Source organism: Odocoileus virginianus, chromosome 28 (assembly GCF_023699985.2).
Source record: "Odocoileus virginianus isolate 20LAN1187 ecotype Illinois chromosome 28, Ovbor_1.2, whole genome shotgun sequence".
Classification (NCBI taxonomy): Eukaryota; Metazoa; Chordata; class Mammalia; order Artiodactyla; family Cervidae; genus Odocoileus; species Odocoileus virginianus.
In genome coordinates this window covers 23,394,557-23,412,895 of record NC_069701.1, presented here as the reverse complement: position 1 = coordinate 23,412,895, position 18,339 = coordinate 23,394,557, and the positions used below count along the sequence as shown (strand labels likewise).

The 18,339-nt window shown below is 36.4% G+C and overlaps 1 protein-coding gene across 1 annotated transcript in view; it reads left to right on the top strand.

Annotated features, from left to right (window-relative positions):
• ZDHHC13 (zinc finger DHHC-type palmitoyltransferase 13) overlaps nt 1-18,339 on the top strand; it is a 51,205-nt gene that overhangs the window by 14,182 nt on the left and 18,684 nt on the right. The window contains exons 2-10 of the mRNA XM_020910143.2: nt 759-904; nt 3,781-3,903; nt 6,394-6,471; nt 7,660-7,804; nt 9,195-9,259; nt 10,663-10,825; nt 11,227-11,352; nt 14,422-14,555; nt 17,632-17,732. Coding sequence (XP_020765802.2) covers nt 759-904; nt 3,781-3,903; nt 6,394-6,471; nt 7,660-7,804; nt 9,195-9,259; nt 10,663-10,825; nt 11,227-11,352; nt 14,422-14,555; nt 17,632-17,732 — 1,081 coding nt within the window. The remainder of the gene's footprint in view (nt 1-758; nt 905-3,780; nt 3,904-6,393; nt 6,472-7,659; nt 7,805-9,194; nt 9,260-10,662; nt 10,826-11,226; nt 11,353-14,421; nt 14,556-17,631; nt 17,733-18,339) is intronic.

Here is an 18,339-nt window from a genome sequence, read left to right as displayed (position 1 = left end):
ATTTTTTTGATTTGCAGTCAGCTCATGAAACACCCACTTATTGAGCTTTTTCAGCTTTCCAGTTTGCTTCAAATGCTGAATGACCATAGACTGGTCGATGTTGAGTTCTTCAGCACCTTCTGTAGTTGTAAGAGGAGTAGCTTGATGATGGCTCTCCGTTGGTCGTTGTCAACTTTCAACAGCTGTCCACTGCACTCTTCATCTTCAAGGCTCTCATCTCCTTTGCAAAGCTTCCTGAAGCACCACTGCACGTACTGTTTGTTAGCAGTTTCTGAGCCAAGTGTGCTGTTGATGTTGCGAGTTGTCTCTGCTGCTTTATGATCCATTTTGAACTTGAATTAAAAAATAACTGGAATTTACTTTTTGTCTAACATCATTTCATAGTCTAAGATAAATATAAACATCAGGTAATAAGTCATTAGCAACAAAACCAAGTGAGAAGTATGCATTAAAGTGATGTATAACATAACCACATTTATTTGAGAATGTATTCCAGTGTTGAAAGGCAGAGTTCAACAGTGCAAAACCACAATTACTTTTGCACCAACCTAATACCTAATTTGGAATTTTCTAATATGAAGCATCTAATCCTAGTGTATTAGAATTAAAAGGAAAATCTTCTGTAGGCTATACCTCTAAGAATGAAAAACAAATCATTTAACTGATAGATACTGTCGATAGTACCAAATGCTTTATGATGTAGTTGAATGTGACAGTGATTCTCTTCTGTGCCTTGTCAAATTACTCTTACTCTTCAGTGCAGGAATCACAGCCATGGCCCCTACCCTCCAGGATTTGGTCGACATGGAGTCTGTGCGCATGAAAACAAAGAACTTGCCAAGGCGAGAGAAGCTCTTCCTCTTATAGAGGATTCTAGTAACTGTGACATTGTAAAAGCTACTCAGTAAGTCTGCCTAATGCTTTGCTTTATCCTCAGTTCCTATGTGCAGTTCATGGCACTCCCGTGTACACCTCCCTCCCTTCATACTCCAGTGATAGTGTGTTTGTCATACCAGCATCAGAGCATTTGATACAGTGCCCCTTAGTTTTTTATTAATGGTCTCTTCCATTAGATTGTGAACTTCTGAGCAAAAGCATGTCTTTTCCATCTTTGTAACCCCAGCGCTTTTGCACAGTTTCTGTCTTCTATTAGGTGCTCAATAAATGTTCATTGAGTGAGCAGATGGTTTTAAATGACACTCATGCTAGACTCAGAGTTTGAAATACACATCTTAGGCTTTTAAAATATACTACAACCTAAATATGAAGATGAGATTAATACATTTATGGGTATTTTAAACATTTATTGATTACTTTCTATGTAGCTATTTTGTTGGGTGCACTAGAAGAAAGTCAGTAAAATAGAAACAGGTTTTCTGACCACTTGAAACTATAGTTTCTGACCACTTGAAACATAGTTGGTTGTTTTGCTTTCACTGAAAATGAAATAATGTTTCAAGTTTCTCCTAAAGATTTCCACCTGTGAGTATTTGCCTTAAATCATTTCCAACATTTTCACCCTCATGGATCTCACTGATTGTTAACATCTACCACATCTCTTGCCATTGAATATGTTTTGAAATATTTTGCCTGTCAGATTATGTTAATTAGTAGGTCACTTTATTAGTAATCAAATATAGGCCTGCCTGTCAGAGCTTCTAATCTGCATTAAAGAAACCAATGTTACTTCACAAACTTGATATAGTTTCTGTCAAAAGTGAAGATGTTTGATGATTAGTTAACCTGTTTGGCTTTAATACAGACTGATATATTGCTTATGTTTGTTAAAAAGTAATCGACAATTATTTGAATATTCTAATTACTAATTTACATGAATTCTGGAGGCCCTGGGAACCACTACTTTAGTTGAATATTATTTGAGAATGTTTGTATTGTTATATTTATATGTAGATGACAGTGTTCTTAAGGTAAATAGATATTTGCTTTAATTAAAATGGAAACATTTAAATGTTTCACTGCTTTCAGTAAAGCTCTGTTACAATAAGTGTGAAAAATTAGGCTATATCATAGGGAATCTCAATAAAAACTCATATATCTTTCCTAAAATTTTCTTCAGGTCTTGGACTTTCTTAAGTGGTTGTGAGAAGATATTTAGGTAGTGTTTGGGAAGAGTGAAAAAGAACTAGTTAGGATAGGTATTTTTGTATTTTCTAAACCATACCCTTAAATAATTTGTACTCTTTATGTTTCTCATGTAAAGGGAGTATCTCTCTTTTTTTGATTCCCAATTATTTTTTATTAATTACATTTTTTTTAATTGGTGGAAAATTGGTTTACAATTTTGTGTTGGCTTCTGCTATACAGCAACACGAATCAGTCATAATTTTACATATATATATATATATATATATATATATATATATATCCCTTCTGTCCTGAACCTCCTTCCTCTTCCCATCCCACCCCTCTAGGTCATCACAGGGGTGTATTTCTTTTCCAATAAAATGTTAAAGTTGATATTTAAAAGATGGAACGTAAATATATATATGTATAATTATCAACAACTCATTTTCTCTAATATCTTCACTTCGCATTGTCAGATGGGTAGCTATCTTTTAAAAAATGCCATAAAGACAGGCATGTACACATTTTGATGAGGTGGAAGTTATTTAATTTAATAGTATGGAAAACAGACATTCTGCCATTTGTTTTGATTTTGACCCTTGAAGGCACAGTAAAACATTTAGGTCCCTCTAAATAAAAGTAAGTTTCAAAGAAACTAAATGGTCTAGTAGGACTTAATAGTTTCTGTTGAAAAGAAATTGAGCTAATGAATGATTTTGAAAATTATTTTAGCATTAAAAAGAGATATTTCTCTCCTCCTTTTCATTCTGATAGTTAAATAGCTCTCTCAAGTATCCCTTCAATTGTTCCATTCTTTTCCCCGAGGCTCCCTTTGCTGATCACCTGTCTGTAATACAAGAGCCTCTAAACTGGTCTCTCAGTCTTCACCTCAGGTTAGCTTCCATATTGTACTAATGTGATCTTTCTTACAGCCCAAAGCCTGAGTGCTTTCTTCTTTAAAACCTGCGTTGGCTTCCCCTTAAGCCGTAAAGACTAAATTTCACAGCATGGCAGAGAAAGATCATGCAGGCTTTGCCTGCCTCTCCTAGCCTCATCTCCTGCCATTGCCTTTCTTATGCTTTATGCTTCTGCAGTGCTAAATTGCTTATTATTTCTCCAAACATCTGTGTAGTTTCGTATCTCTGGTTTTCGTACATGCTGTTACCTCTGCCTGAAATGTCTTCCCTTTATAGCTTGTACATCATGTTCCATCTACTTCAGGAAGAGCTAATCATTCCTTCCTTTTCTGTACCTACACCATGTCCATGTTTTCTTGTTGAATTTATCCTGTTCCAGTTTGCTTTTAGTCTCGCTCCCTTATTGTGAGATCATTGCTTGGGTTTGTTTGATTTGGGGATAAGATTATTGTCCAGAATCAGCACCGTGCATTCCTGGTACCTAGTGGAAGATCCAGTGAAACTTATTGAAAGAGGAAAACTGTGAATGTTGAAAGTTTATTTCAGAAAATCAGGTTCAAGTCCAAATAGATTCATCTATCTGATCAGCTACTAGCCAGGTTTACTTCTGTTGTTTGGGTTTACATCCCATCCACTTTATGAATATCTTTGCTAATTGTTATATTTCTGTGTTGCCTGAAAGACACACCAGATAAGATGGTAAAAGAAAAAGACATTTTGATAGCTGAAATTATGTTAATGGTATCAGTTACGCTTTTTATTTTCCATCTTGTTGCAGATACGGCATTTTTGAGCGATGTAAAGAGTTGGTAGAAGCAGGATATGATGTCAGGCAACCAGACAAAGAAAATGTGTCTCTTCTTCACTGGGCTGCCATTAATAACAGGCTGGATCTTGTAAAGTAAGATGGGATATGTGTGTGTTAATTAAATGTGTGTTTTATAATTCTAAACCTTTCCTTCATTTGTCTTTTCTCTTTTCAAGTGCAAGTACGTATGTTGAGCCACCTCTAATCCTTTATTATAAATGAATGCTTGAACTTTGTGTCATGCACAGTGGTTATCATAGTATTGAAAAGGACCTCAGAGATCATCTGGACCAGGACTCTCGTTGGCCCAGAAATAAATATTAAAAATGAAGCCACAGTTCAGGCAATGAATTTGAACATTTTTGGACATGGAACAACGGGCTGATTCAAAACTGGGAAAGGAGTACATCAAAGCTGTATATTGTCATTCTGCTTATTTAACTTATATGCAGGGTACATCATGCAAAATGCTGGGCTGGATGAAGCACAAGCTGGAGTCAACATTGCTGATAGAAATATCAATAACCTCAGATATGCAGATGATACCACCCTTACGGCAGAAAGCAAAGAGGAACTAAAGAGTCTCTTGATGAAGGTGAAAGAGGAGAGTGAAAAAGCTGACTTAAAACTTAACATTCAAAAAATTAAGATCGTAGCATCTGTTCCCATCACTTCATGGCAAATAGATGGGGAAACAATGGAAACAGTGACAGACTTTATTTTCTTGGACTCCAGAATCACTGCGGATGGTGACTGCAACCTTGAAAGTTTTAAAAGACACTTGCTCCTTGGAAAAAAAGCTATGACAAACCTAGACAGTGTATTAAAAAGTAGAGACATTACTTTGCCGACAAAGGTCCGTATAGTCCAAGCTATGTTTTTTGCAGTAGTCATGTATGGATGTGAGAGTTGGATCATAAAGAAGGCTGAGCACCGAACAACTGATGCTTTTGAACTGTGGTGCTGGAGAAGACTTGGAGAGTCCCTTGGATGGCAAGGAGATCAAAGCAGTCAATTCTTAAGGAAATCAACCCTGAATATTCATTGGAAGGACTGGTGCTGAAGCTGAAACCCAGTACTTTGGCCACCTGATGTGAAGAACTGTCTCAGTGGAAAAGACCCTGATGCTGGGAAAGATTGAAAGCAGGAGAAGGGGATGACAGAGGACGAGATGGTTGGATGGTATCACCGATTCAGTGAACATGAGTTTGAGCAAGTTCCAGTAGATGATGAAGGACAAGGAAGCCTGGCGTGCTGCAGTCCATGGGGTCACACAGAGTAGGACATGATTGAGTGACTGAACAATAACAACACATTTTTCACAATAGAACAGATAGTTTCACCAAGTTTAAAAGAATCACTGAAATTGTTATATTGTAATAATGCCAGGAGGAATGGATGGGTAGGGGAATAATTTAAGTTAATAGCAAAATTAAATATGGAATGCATTTTAGATTAGGCATGTATTGGATTGTATAAAATTATTTCCGTACATAAAGCACTACTGTGTTTTGTTTGTTTTTAAATCTTTAGCATGTAAAATGTATATGTGTACATGAATGTGTATATGTTTTGTATTATACACATTTAAAATCCTGTGGTTTAAGAAAGTAAAAATATACTGAAGGTTAGAATAACGAGATATACTCACAGCCTTTACATAATATATGTGAAGCACAACTTTGAAATAATGAGACTAATTCCTGTAAGCCACAGAAGAAAATAAGTCTCTTTACCTTATAGTTTAACTTTATACAATGTATCCCATCTGTTCCTCCAAAATAGAGTGAAATACTCAAAATGTCTTAACTTTTCTGGAAAAATTTTGAGTTATTTTTTTGCTAGCTGCTTTTAGCATCATTATCTCCACATAGTAATTCTAACTTTAAGCTGTTAGTTGTGACATAGTTACACCTTTCTTCTTGCAAGTTAAATAGATCATCTGTAATAGAAACCTTCCAACCAGTCCATCCTAAAGGAGATCAGTCCTGGGTGTTCACTGGAAGGACTGATGCTGAAGCTGAAACTCCAGTACTTTGGCCACCTCATGCGAAGAGTTGACTCATTGGAAAAGACCCTGATGCTGGGAGGGATTGGGGGCAGGAGGAGAAGGGGACGACAGAGGATGAGATGGCTGGATGGCATCACCGACTCGATGGACATGAGTTTGAGTAAACTCCGGGAGTTGGTGATGGACAGGGAGGCCTGGCATGCTGCGATTCATGGGGTTGCAAAGAGTCGGACACGACTGAGCAACTGAACTGAACTGAAATATAAACCATTTCAGGAGTTTTGTGGTTAGAATCAGCAGAGAGTAGTTATTATGTGTTTAGTGTATAGTTGTAAAGGGATACTCATGACAGCAGGAGTAATTACTTACATGATGAGAATATTTCACCAGGGATCTGTTTGATGCTGTTATGTGAGTCTTTCAGACTTCTGCAGATCTGAGTGTTTTAGAGAGGGGCATTATTATAATTTCTGTTTTCAAATACATTTATTACTAAGAAAAATGGATGTTTTATTTCTTAGTATGAATTTTAAGTTTTAAATCTTATTTTCATTTATGTCTGCTCTTAACAGGTTTTATATTTCAAAAGGCGCTGTGGTAGATCAGTTGGGTGGAGATTTAAATTCAACTCCTCTTCATTGGGCCATCAGGTAAAGGTTTCTTTAAATACTGAAATTGCTATTCAGAATCAAAACTGATTTACGTATGTTCTGAACGTTATAGACCAGCACTTTGCCACAGAATTTTCTGTGAAGATGGAAATGTTTGTGCTGTCCCGTAAGGTAGCGCCACTAGCCACATGTGAAATGTAAAGTGTGGCTAATGCCACTAAGGAATTGAGTTTTTAATTTTAGTTAATTTTAGCTAATTTGCATTTAAATAACTATATATGGCTAGTAGTTCATACTAGAATTGCAGTTACAGACCACTTGAAAGACTCTCTTGTTTTTACCGCTTCATTAAAAAAAAAAAACATTTTAAAGAGTTTGTGTAGATGATGTTTTTGTGTTTAATTGAGGGCCCAAACTAAATTGTATGTATTATATTTTATAATTAAAGTAAATATTTTTAATATTTGATCACACGGACAAATGTGGTAGTTTAGTGAGTGTAAACTCCATCAATTCTTTTCCCTGGTATGTGCTGGCATCTGAAGCTGGAGTTAGTTAAGTGTCTATTTGGATACATAGCAACTTCTTCATCTTTCAATTTAACTCCATTCTCTCTGATGGGTGGAACTGAAACGAACCTGAAAGTGAAGTGGATAATTGTTCATTTAAGGCAAGGAGTTCAGTCTTTTCTCTGGAGTCAAGAATTTTGAAGAATCTGGGGTTAGCTCATCCCCGTAAGCTGCAGTGCTTTACATAGAAATGAGCTGTATTCAAAGAGAAATATGTAGTTCCTAAGAACAGTATTATCACCTGTGGTCTGGGAATTGTTACCCTACATTCAACATAACCTTGTTTCATGATTATTTTTGTTTTTAAAATAACAATGGCAAAGTCCAAGTGATTTTTAATTTCCATTTTTATTGTTAGTTATGTAAAATTATTTATACCTGGTAGTAGTCTTACACATAAGATTTAAGGTAGATTGGGAGGTTAGTATTAATAAGCTTATTACCTGCACTCAAGGACTGTCCAGATAGTTCTAAGTTTGGAATGTCTACGTAAAAGATATTTGGAGAAGCTCCAGTGTTTTAAAAATCTGTACACTGTTAAGAAATACTCTCTATATATAACCACAGTCCCTCATGTCTTAGAAATATTAGTTTCTCCCTGAATTTTTCTCTTTTGCACTATAGAGTACAGTATAATTTTTGTTCTCTCTTTTTCCAGACAAGGGCATTTGCCTATGGTCATATTATTACTGCAGTATGGTGCAGACCCCGCTCTCATTGATGGAGAGGGATTCTGCGGCATCCACCTGGCTGTGTTATTTCAGCACATGCCCATTATAGCATATCTCATCTCTAAAGGACAGGTATGTTTTGAGACATATTTTGTATTCTAGCTGTTGTAAATCTGAAAGGACTCAGAGAGGATTATTAGTAATAGTCCTCATTTTTAAGGTATAAAAATCATTTTTACAGATACCTGAATGTTCAAATACTAGCCTCAGTAAGTCTAGCTGTTGAATACTGCTTTTCCAGCTTCACTGGAGCAAAAAGGATAGGTCATTTAGCTCAGTAACATATAATAGTTGTTTCTGAAACTTGTCAGCTTATAATAGTTTTTCTTGTGATCCCGGTAATTTGCAGAGTTTTTAAAAAACATGACTTTAAAGCCTGTATTTTTCTTTTGGTTGAATGTGGAAATGGTAGTCAAATCACTAAATTAACCCATCATTTGCTTTCATTATTTGAGTCCAAATGGAGACCAGTTTGAATGTATGTTTCTTATTGTTCCCTGAAGTAATCCCATGAAAAATGACTTGCCTTAAGAGACATTCATTTATGGCACTGGTTAAATTATGGGTTGTTGGCAGTGGGAGTTTCACTGTCAGTTCTGCTTTCCTGGGATATGCTTTCTGGTAACAACTAGTTTATATATCAGTAGTTTCGTCTGTAGCAGGCATGGAAACATGTTTGCACAAATGCTGTTGGGATGACTGTATTCTCTTTAAATAAGCACTTTCTGTTAGACTTAGCAATTCAAGTAGAATAATTATAACCTCTTGGCTCTTATTTTGGAAAGCTGTATGAAGAATCATCTTTTCTACTTCACTTTGGGCTTCTTCCTCCAAGGCCTGTAAGAATATTCAGTCACTGACTGTTTTGGGGGGTTGGGGTGTATACCTCAACTCTGGACCCATTTTTTTAAGTGGACTGTATCTTCTTGGAGCTATGATTTCCCTTTTATTTCCTGTATTCTCAAAAATAGAATTTTTCATGTTTTACTCTTTGAAACATAGTAAATTCAAAAATACAATTTATTTTGTATTCTTGCCTCAGAAGGTAGAGTTCACTCTTACTGAAAGTGTTTAAGTAGAGACTGGATGACTTTGTCCAAGAGGTGATAGTTTGAATTAATGTGTCAGTTAAAGTCTAAACCAGATAACTTCTAAGGTCTCTACTGTCTCATATTTGATGGTGATTATCAACATTTTTCTGTCCCTTTGTCATCTTCCACTCACAACATACAACATTTAAAATCATATATTCAGATTTTTCCCTTTAAAAAATATTTTGCAGGAATCAGTGGATTTTTACCCTATGGATGTGAAACAGAACATTATTTTATTCAAATAATATCTGAACCCTTGTAGACACACTGGTGGTGTTGAATGTATTAAAGAGATACTTCTACTAAGAGAGGAAACAGAAAATTGACTGTGTTTACAGTTAGGCTGATCAACTCTTCTTTTTTAACAGAGTGTGAATACAATAGATGTAAACGGGCAGACACCTCTCATGTTATCAGCTAACAAAGTACTTGGGTAAGTAAGTTTAATTGAATTGCCTTATTCTGACTCTTGATTCCATCAATTTAAGTATCTTATTCTATGTGAGGTGACACAGCATTCTGAAGAAAGTAAGATTTTCCATCTTGTGTCTGTGACATGCACTTTTAATGTAGTTGTAGTTAGAAAAGCAGCTTTGAAATAAATTTTCTCTTTTCTGATAGCTTTGGGGAAAAGTTTGAAAGCTACCAATAGAAAAAAATTTCCTTACAGAACACCTGGAGATTCCAGAGCGTATACTTAATTAACAGAATTTGCATTTCTTAGTTCATGTTTCTCAAGAATGGCTACAGGTTTAAATGCTCCCATAATTTGAAATCTAGATGATAAATATGCATTTCAAATAATACAAATAAATACAATAAATTTGAGGGTTCTCTAACATTGTTGACTACTCTGAAAATATTAATTGTAATTGAAAATTGCAATTATGAAAATAGCATGTTTATATGTTCATATCAGTTACTTAGATATTTAAGTTTTTGTGTGTTTTGTCATTACTACTTGTGATTACTGGTCACCATATTGTCCAACTTCTGTTATCCTTCTGTTCAAATACAAGCTACACTTTGTCCTTTATCAGTTTTGTTTCCAATGTTGTACTTAGTTTCTGAGTCTGCTTTTACTTAGGATGTCACTCCTAGGAACTGAGTTAGTTCTGGTGCTATTTCCTTTTAGTTCATAGACTGGTAGGGCTCGAATTTGGGGTAGAATTTTGTCAAAAAGCATTGTGTCATCTTTGCTAGTAACTCTGAGGTCATATATAATGTTTTAAAATCTTGAATAGAATGAGTAAAATAGATTATTGTTTTATTAAGGGAATCTCTTGAGTAGTCATGAAGGAAGTAAAAGTATTGAAGATGAAGTAAAAAAATAATTGAATTATGCTTTGAAGTCCATAACTTTCTTTGATAAATGATTTAGGGCATTTTTTATACCACTTTATGTAATAAGTGGTTGGAGGGAGAATGTGAAGTTAGCTTTTGGTTTGTCTCCTCAAATATGATGTTGTATGTTTAATTTTTTAAGTGGATAAATAACATAGCATTTAATGTTGGCCGAAGTAAAAAAAAAAAAAAAAGTTAATCATTAGAACAGCACCATGAAAATAAAAATTTGAAAAACAAGAGCAATTATTCCATTGTATTGTTGTTAAAATTACATTATATAGCAGACAATTAATAGATTTCTCTTGGGGCAGCAACTTGGGCCTCACCAGTATTAGCACCTAGAGTAGAATTCTGCACAGAGAAGTTCTGCAGTTTTCAGAATACTTACTGATTGGTTCATTGATATATTATCAAACAGGTTCATTATTTACATTTACCCTTCAACTCATTCTAATAAGTGATCCTTGGTGTTTTATTGTTTTGAGACAGGCCAGAACCAACTGGATTTCTTTTAAAGTTTAATCCTTCTCTCAATATAGTTGATAAGATACATCAAAACACTCCACTTCACTGGGCGGTTGCAGCAGGAAATGTTAATGCTGTTGATAAGCTCTTGGAGGCTGGTTCTAGCCTGGATGTCCGAAATGTTAAGGTATGGCCAGGTGTTTATCTCTCTTAGCTTATTACGTCTTCAGTTACCACACGATACATATAAACAATAATAGTTGGCTACCCTTGGAATAAATACATTGAATCTATGATTCTCATGAGTTTGTAAAACTTGTTTAGCATTGGGACTTCCCTGGTGGCTCAGTGGCTAAGATTCCACGCTCCTAATGCAGGGAACCTGGGTTCAACCCCTGGTCAGGGAACTAGGCCCCACATACCCCAACTAAGTGTTCGCATACCACAGCTATAAAAGATCCTGCCTGTGCAACTAAAGATCGCATGTGCCACAACCAAGATGTGGCTCAGCCAAATAAATAAATATTAAAAAAATTTAGCACTTATGCTGTATTAAAAATAAAATTGAACTTTTTCTTTCTTTTTTAGGGAGAAACCCCTCTTGACATGGCCCTGCAAAGCAAAAATCGGCTCATTATTCACATGCTAAAAACGGAGGCCAAAACTCGAGCCAACAAAAATTTCAGACTTTGGAGATGGCTGCAGAAATGCGAGGTATTTTCATACAGGGCCTATCCTGTGGGCTGAAAGAACTGTTTTGTCCATTTGTTTTCGTGTTTGAAGGCATCAGGGAAAACCAAGGACTTGGCCTACTGCTGCATTGTATCTGCAGCTTGTATCTTCCCCATATATCCCATAACCCAAAGTTGGAAATTTGGCACTTTTACTGGCAATTTATTGTTGGTTCTCAGCTAGATGGCTCTACAGCTCCATGTTACCTTGTGAATACCATAGCATATTTCCATGTTTATTTCATGAGTGAATTGAAACACAAATGGTTTAGATTCTTAGAGAAGCAAAAGGAAAAATCCTTGTTGCAAGGAATTTTATAGGAGTTATTCTTAAAGAACTTGTTCCTCTTAAAATTTTTTTCAAAGGGGAAATAATAACATCCAAAACAGTTTTCTTAGAATCAGGAAGAGTTAAACTTAAAAAATTACAGTGTTGCAAGCTTCAGGCATTTAATGTCACTTCATAAAATCAAAAGCATTCACAATTTTGAGAGATGAAACCGAACCTTTATTCTTTTTTTTAACTTGGCAGTTCTTCTGAGTGGTGGTCTTCTAAAGTTAAAAGTGAACAACAACAACGAAAAAGTGAATGGAATGATAGAAAAAATTAGAATGGTCAGCTTGCGCTTATGTCAGCAAAATCTAAGTTGTAATAGAGAATGTAATTAACAGGTAGAGAGGGAGGTGGGAGGGGGGATCGGAATGGGGAATACATGTAACTCCATGGCTGATTCATTTCAATGTATGACAAAACCCACTACAATACTGTAAAGTAATTAGCCTCCAACTAATAAAAAAAAGAGAGAATGTAATTAAGATTGTTAAAATGGATATTGAATTGATTTTATTGTTTAATGTCTTCACATATGATAGTGTTGTCTTCAGAATGTATAGAATTCCTTCAGATTCTAGATTAACAGGCATGAGATTTCTATGCAGAGGATCCCCACAAATACTACACCAATTTTGCATTTAAGTATGGGAAGGGAGAAAAAAAGAAATAACAGTTACTCCGTAGTCTCCTTTGCCATCTCCTCTGCTCCCTTCCCTGCTTTATTAGTAGAGTGTCCCAGGGTCTTGTCCTTGGACCTCTTTTCTGTCTAGTCATTCCCTTGGTGGTTTCATGTGCTTCCATGGTTTTAAATGCTGTCTATATATTGACAACTCCAAAATGTATCTCTAATTCAGACCTATCCAGTTACCTACTTGATTTATCCATTCACCATCCAAAAGGCATCATCAGTATAACATCCAAAACTGAGCTCCTGATCTCTCCTCCCCACTGCCCCCAACTATTCAGTCTAGAGCGGCCCCATCTCAGCAGGTGGCAACTTACTCTCCAGTTCCTTTGCCTCTTTGTCATATCGCATAACCAGTCCATCGGAAAAACACGTTGGCTAGTTCAGCCCTCAGTGTATATCCAGCATCTGACCCTTCTCACCACTTTACCATGATGTTTTGGTCCAGCCACCATTATTTTTTATATGAATTCCTGCAGCTCTCTGACATTTTTCTGCCTCCACTCACCTCTGGTCTCTTCTCCATAGAGCAATCAGATGAATTTTACAATGTAAGCCAGATCCTATCATTCATCTGCTCAGAATACTGTGATGTCTCCCCCTTTCTCCCAGAATAAAAGCCAAAAACTTTAAAAAGCTTCCATCCAGCTTTCTATATACTAAAAAATTCACTTAGTATGTTTGTCTGTCTTCCCCTACTAGAATTTAGGCTTCATGAGAGAAGGACTTTAAATTCACTGATGTGTTCCCAGGTGCCTAGAACAGTGCCTAGCATATGATGTACACTGGAATATTTGTTGAACAAGGAAATAGTGTGGCTCATCCGTGAGTGTTATATCTCTGATTAAAATTGTGAGATTCACATTTAATTGTTATTTCTGTTCTGAGATTATATTGCATGTAGATTCTAAGTTTACCTTAAAAAAAAAAGCCCTAGACTTGCTCATTATGTGTTATCATGCAAATTAGAATTGGAAGCATATTAAAGGCTTCTTATCATTTGAAATTATCCATCCTCAGAACATGGTTTAAAGGAGTAAAGATTGAAGAAGATAGAGCAGAATATAAAGGTCATGCATACTGCAGTTAAGGGACTGCATTGCACAGATGTGGTGTCCGGCTTTAATACAGACAGCCACAGTGTTGCTTCCTTCTTTTAACTTTGTGGAATAAACTCATATTATTAGCATCCTGATGATGTGTTTCAGACTTTGACCTCCATTTGACATAGGACACTGAGAACTACTCTCTTCTTGAAACTCCCTTCCCTGGCTTGTCTGGAACATTTCTTCCGGTCCTCATCCTGCCTTTCTGGTCATACTGGTCATACTTCCTTGTTTACCTTTTAGGACTTAGCTTTTTTTCCCCTTGAATGTTTCTGTTGGCCAAGCTTCTGCCCTATTCACCTGCACACAGTCCTCAGGATGCTTTTCATTCCTGTCTTTCCAGTCAGTGTACTGATTAAACACTAAGTTTTGTCCTGTATGGCAGATCTGCTTTTCTGACTGACTCCTGGCTGTCTCCTAGATGTCTACAATTCCACATGCCCTAAATGAAAGTCATCTTTTCTGCAAACTTGTTCCTTCTGACCTTCTTTATTAGGTCATGGCACCATGTAATGCCTAGATTGGAACTTTTGTACTTTCTTCATTGAATCTTGGGTATATTGATTTTTGTGTGGTCTTTTTGTCCAGCTTTATGCCTTCTGACATACAATACTGTTTGAAAATTATTTCTTTAAATGTCAGCTATCATTAACACATTTCTAGAAGATCAACATTTCTTGGAGTGGAAGACAGCAAAACTAAACATGTTTAAGCAACATTTTATTAATGCAAGGTTTTAAAAGTTTGCTTTGAAGATTTGTAATTTCTTAAAGTTCAGATTTATCTATCAGCAATTTTGAAGAAAAACTGTTTTGTGCTGTTGTATTAACTTACTATATATTTAGGAAATAGTTTTTCTTTTGAACTATTATTAAGTGCTTAGGAGGTAAAATCCATTAAGTTCTAAAATTCTGAATCTCTTAATAGGTCTTCCTGCTGCTGCTACTTTCTGTGATTACCATGTGGGCTGTTGGATACATATTGGACTTCGATTCAGATTCTTGGCTTTTAAAAGGATTTCTTTTAATAATATTGTTTTTTCTGACGTCTTTGTTTCCAAGGTGTGTATTAGTCTTTGCAAAGCTGGTTATTGCATTTCCAATTTGAGTACTCTTTTTTTACTGTTACTAGCTGGAGCCATAGATTTTTATTGAGCTATCAATGTTACTTATCACATAGAATGATCCTCAAGGTGGGAGGGCAGGGCTTTGGTGGTATATGATTTGACTGATAGCAAATCGGTCAATCCAGTAATTTAATTGCATTGACAATTGGCAGAAAATAAATATACTAGCTCACTTTTTTTGCCAAGGTCACTTTTTGAATTGTTAATGAATAATGGAAAGATTTTTGTAACTATTTTGCCTCTTGAAGCATTTTTGCCCATTTTTCGGAAATTGTTTTTTTCTATTCTAAATCTAAATTCATTTTAAGCTAGTTGTTTTTAGTTCTTAATGTTTTTTAGGTAAGAAGCAACCTAAGTAAATCATAAGAAGTTATAAAATAGTAACTGTGATATAGTTCTATTTTTAATAAAATATTCATGCATTTTATATATATGTATATATGTAGTCGCTAGTTAAGAGTCAGATTGCCTGGGTTCAAGTCATGCTTTACCACATGACAGTCTGACTTTGAGCAAGTTGGTTTACCTCTCTGTGCCTCGATTTCTTCATCTCTAAGATGAGGGTGATGTTTATGACAATGCCTGCCTTGTGGTTAATACAAATGGTTAAAACCATGACTGATGCCCAGTACTCAGTAATCAGTAGCCAGCGCTTCTTTTCATCTCCCTTTCCCAGTAGAGTGGCATCCAGTTCCTCACAAGAATAATGGGCCCCTTCCTCGGATTACTGCCCCCCACTGTTCTTCCCTGCTCCTCACCCCCCACACCCAGTGCCCTCCCAGGTCCTCCCTGCCCTGCCCCAGCTGGCCTCTCCTCAGCTGGCTCCTTAGGCCAGGCCTCCTCACTGACCTCCTGGCTCCAGCTCCTACCCCACTGTAGCTCCTCCTCACTCAGCAATCAAGGGTGGGCTTTAAAAAAAAACCAGTTTCTGTCTTCTCTCCCTGCATAAAGCCCTCCCGTGGCTGCTTGTTCTCAGAATGATGTCCAGACTCCTTGCCTGTGAGGTGCTATGTCATCACCCCTCCCCCTCTGCATTCTCTCTTACTTTCACTGCCCTCCAGCCTTCTTTCTGTTTCTAGAACACATCGAGCTCGTGCCCACCTGGGGCCTTGGCTCTTGCTCCTGTGTCTTTCTGAAGGGCTCTGTTCTGTGCCGTGTTGTTACGTAGCGGGAGACGTCTCATGGACCTCAGTTCCCAGTGTCCCCTCCTTAGCCAAGCCGTGTCTGACTGGCTCTGCTGTATCCTCCCCTGTATTTTCTTCATGGCACTTAATTACTGTTTCCTGGAATGTAAGGCCCACACAAGCGGGACACTTGTCTCCCTGTCGACCGTTTTCAGTCACTGAAGGAAAGGAAAACGTTAACGATGATGATCTATAAGAGAGAATCTAAAAGAAAGTTCAGGGTGTGATTATGAGTGTTCCTATGTCCTTTGTCTGCTTACCAGCATTTTGTGGAATAAGCATGAGTTGCTTTTGTTATTTAAAAAAGAAAGCATTAGCGGCATTTTACCACTTAGTCATTCAAGAGCACGACAGTAGGCTGGAAATGAATTTAAAAGTTCAAATTTCTGAAAAACAGTAAAATGCCTGAAATTGCCTGCTGTGCAGAAAATTTGTAAGTTAGAGATATTCATTCATTTTCCATTAATTGGATTGACTTGGTTTTCAAATAAATTTTAAGCCAAATTGCAATCACTTTTTTTCTTTTTTCCAGAGAGAAAGCAAAGGCTGGCAATGTCTACTCACCTAGGATAGGGGCATTTGAGATTTTGTTTTAATAGAAACTCATGTTATAAAATATTTATATGGAAACTTTGTGAGTAGAGGGCTTCATATGCTATGCTTAGTTAGCATATGGACACTGTTCAAATGGGAGGCAAATGCATATGGCAGCTTTGTCCATTCTACTTTTATTTCTTCCATTCTTTAGAGTCCCAATTTCACGGAGTAAGCAGCTATAAACTTCCACTATTACTAGGCTCCACAGGAGGTTGTTTGTTGATCCAGGCTGCTATGTGATACCTGTCAGAAGTAGACAGGTCATAGTAGCAGGCTGTTACAAATAAGATAGTTCGCTGCACCACTTAATTAGGTCAAACAAATTTTGCTGCAGACAAGCCATGCCACGAAGGTTATGTGGGCTCCAGCTGGCCTATTCTGGCAGCGTATTGGGGGCCTGAGGTGTGGGATCTTTACTTGTTGCTAAGTGTTATTTTATCATAGTTGTGCTTAGGATCTTGATAGCTTTTTAAAAACCCTTTAATATGTGTGTTCAATCATTGTTGTTTTATGATATAAATTTTAAAATAGATCTAGGTAAACTATATTCATGTCTAGATTTACTGTATTGAATATTTAATGTAAAAGATTTTTTCTTCTTTTGAAACTATAATAGTAAACATTTGAGTAAGTTTTATGTGGACTTCCATTTTGCTTGTGGTCCAAGCAAGATGGTTGGGGCTTGATGACTAGTGCCACTGTTAACCTGTATGTTAATGTGTCTGCTTCACAAGCTGATTGTAGGATAGAAATGCTCAAGGTTGTGTGCCTCTGTGTGTTTCAAAAATACGCTGCTAGCTTCGCATTTAGCTTGTTAAATGTGAAGATGACTCTCCAGGGATTTAAATTTTTGCATTTTGAAAATATAACATGTATTTGAAAATACAACATGCCAAAAATACAAATATGTGTTTCAATAGAAATAAAAAAGATTAATTGAAAATATAGTGTTATTGGGGGTGAAATAATGTGTGAGTTAGTTACAGGAACTAAAACATTCACTTTTTGAGAGTCCCAGTGTTTCAGTTTTCTCACATGTAAAATGAAGCGATGATGGTACGTAGCTCTTATCACATGGAAAGTGGCACACAGCACTTAGTGAAAGCTGTTGTTATCTGAGGTCTTCTTTATTTTCACTGTTATTATTATTTAAGGGAATTTAGAACTGAAATGAATATGATTCACACCTACTTTCACTAATACCTTATGTTTACACTTTTTTTCTTTTAGGTTCTTGCTCGGGTACAAGAGCCTTGTATACTTACCCACAGTCTTTCTGCTGAGTTCCATTTTTTGGATGTTTATGACTTGGTTCATCTTATTCTTTCCTGATATCCTTCAAATTTACGTTTAAATGCATATCTCATTTAACTTTTAAAAATGACTAAAGTTTAGATACTAGATGAGATCCAGGGAATGTAAATCAAATTTATATTAATTTAATGGTCCTGATTGAAGGTGTTTAATGTTGGAAATCTGCTGAATTCTGGACATGATCTCAGGGTACACTATGGAAACAGAAGGTGTTTAATATTAATTACACATAGGAAGGAAACAGTTTAACATTAAAACTGAATGAATTATGAATTATTTAGATCCATAAAAATTACTGTATTGCCTTGAGGTTCTGTCTTTTTTTTTTTTTCATTTATTTTTATTAGTTGGAGGCTAATTACTTTACAATATTGTAGTGGTTTTTGTCATACATTGACATGAATCAGCCATGGAGTTACATGTATTCCCCATCCCTATCCCCCCTCCCACCTCCCTCTCCACCCGATTCCTCTGAGTCTTCCCAGTGCACCAGGCCCGAGCACTTGTCTCATGCATCCAGGGCTTGTGATGTTTCACCCTAGATAATATACATATTTCGATGCTGTTCTCTCGAAACATCCCACCGTTGCCTTCTCCCACATGCCTTGAGCTTCTCTTTAAGGT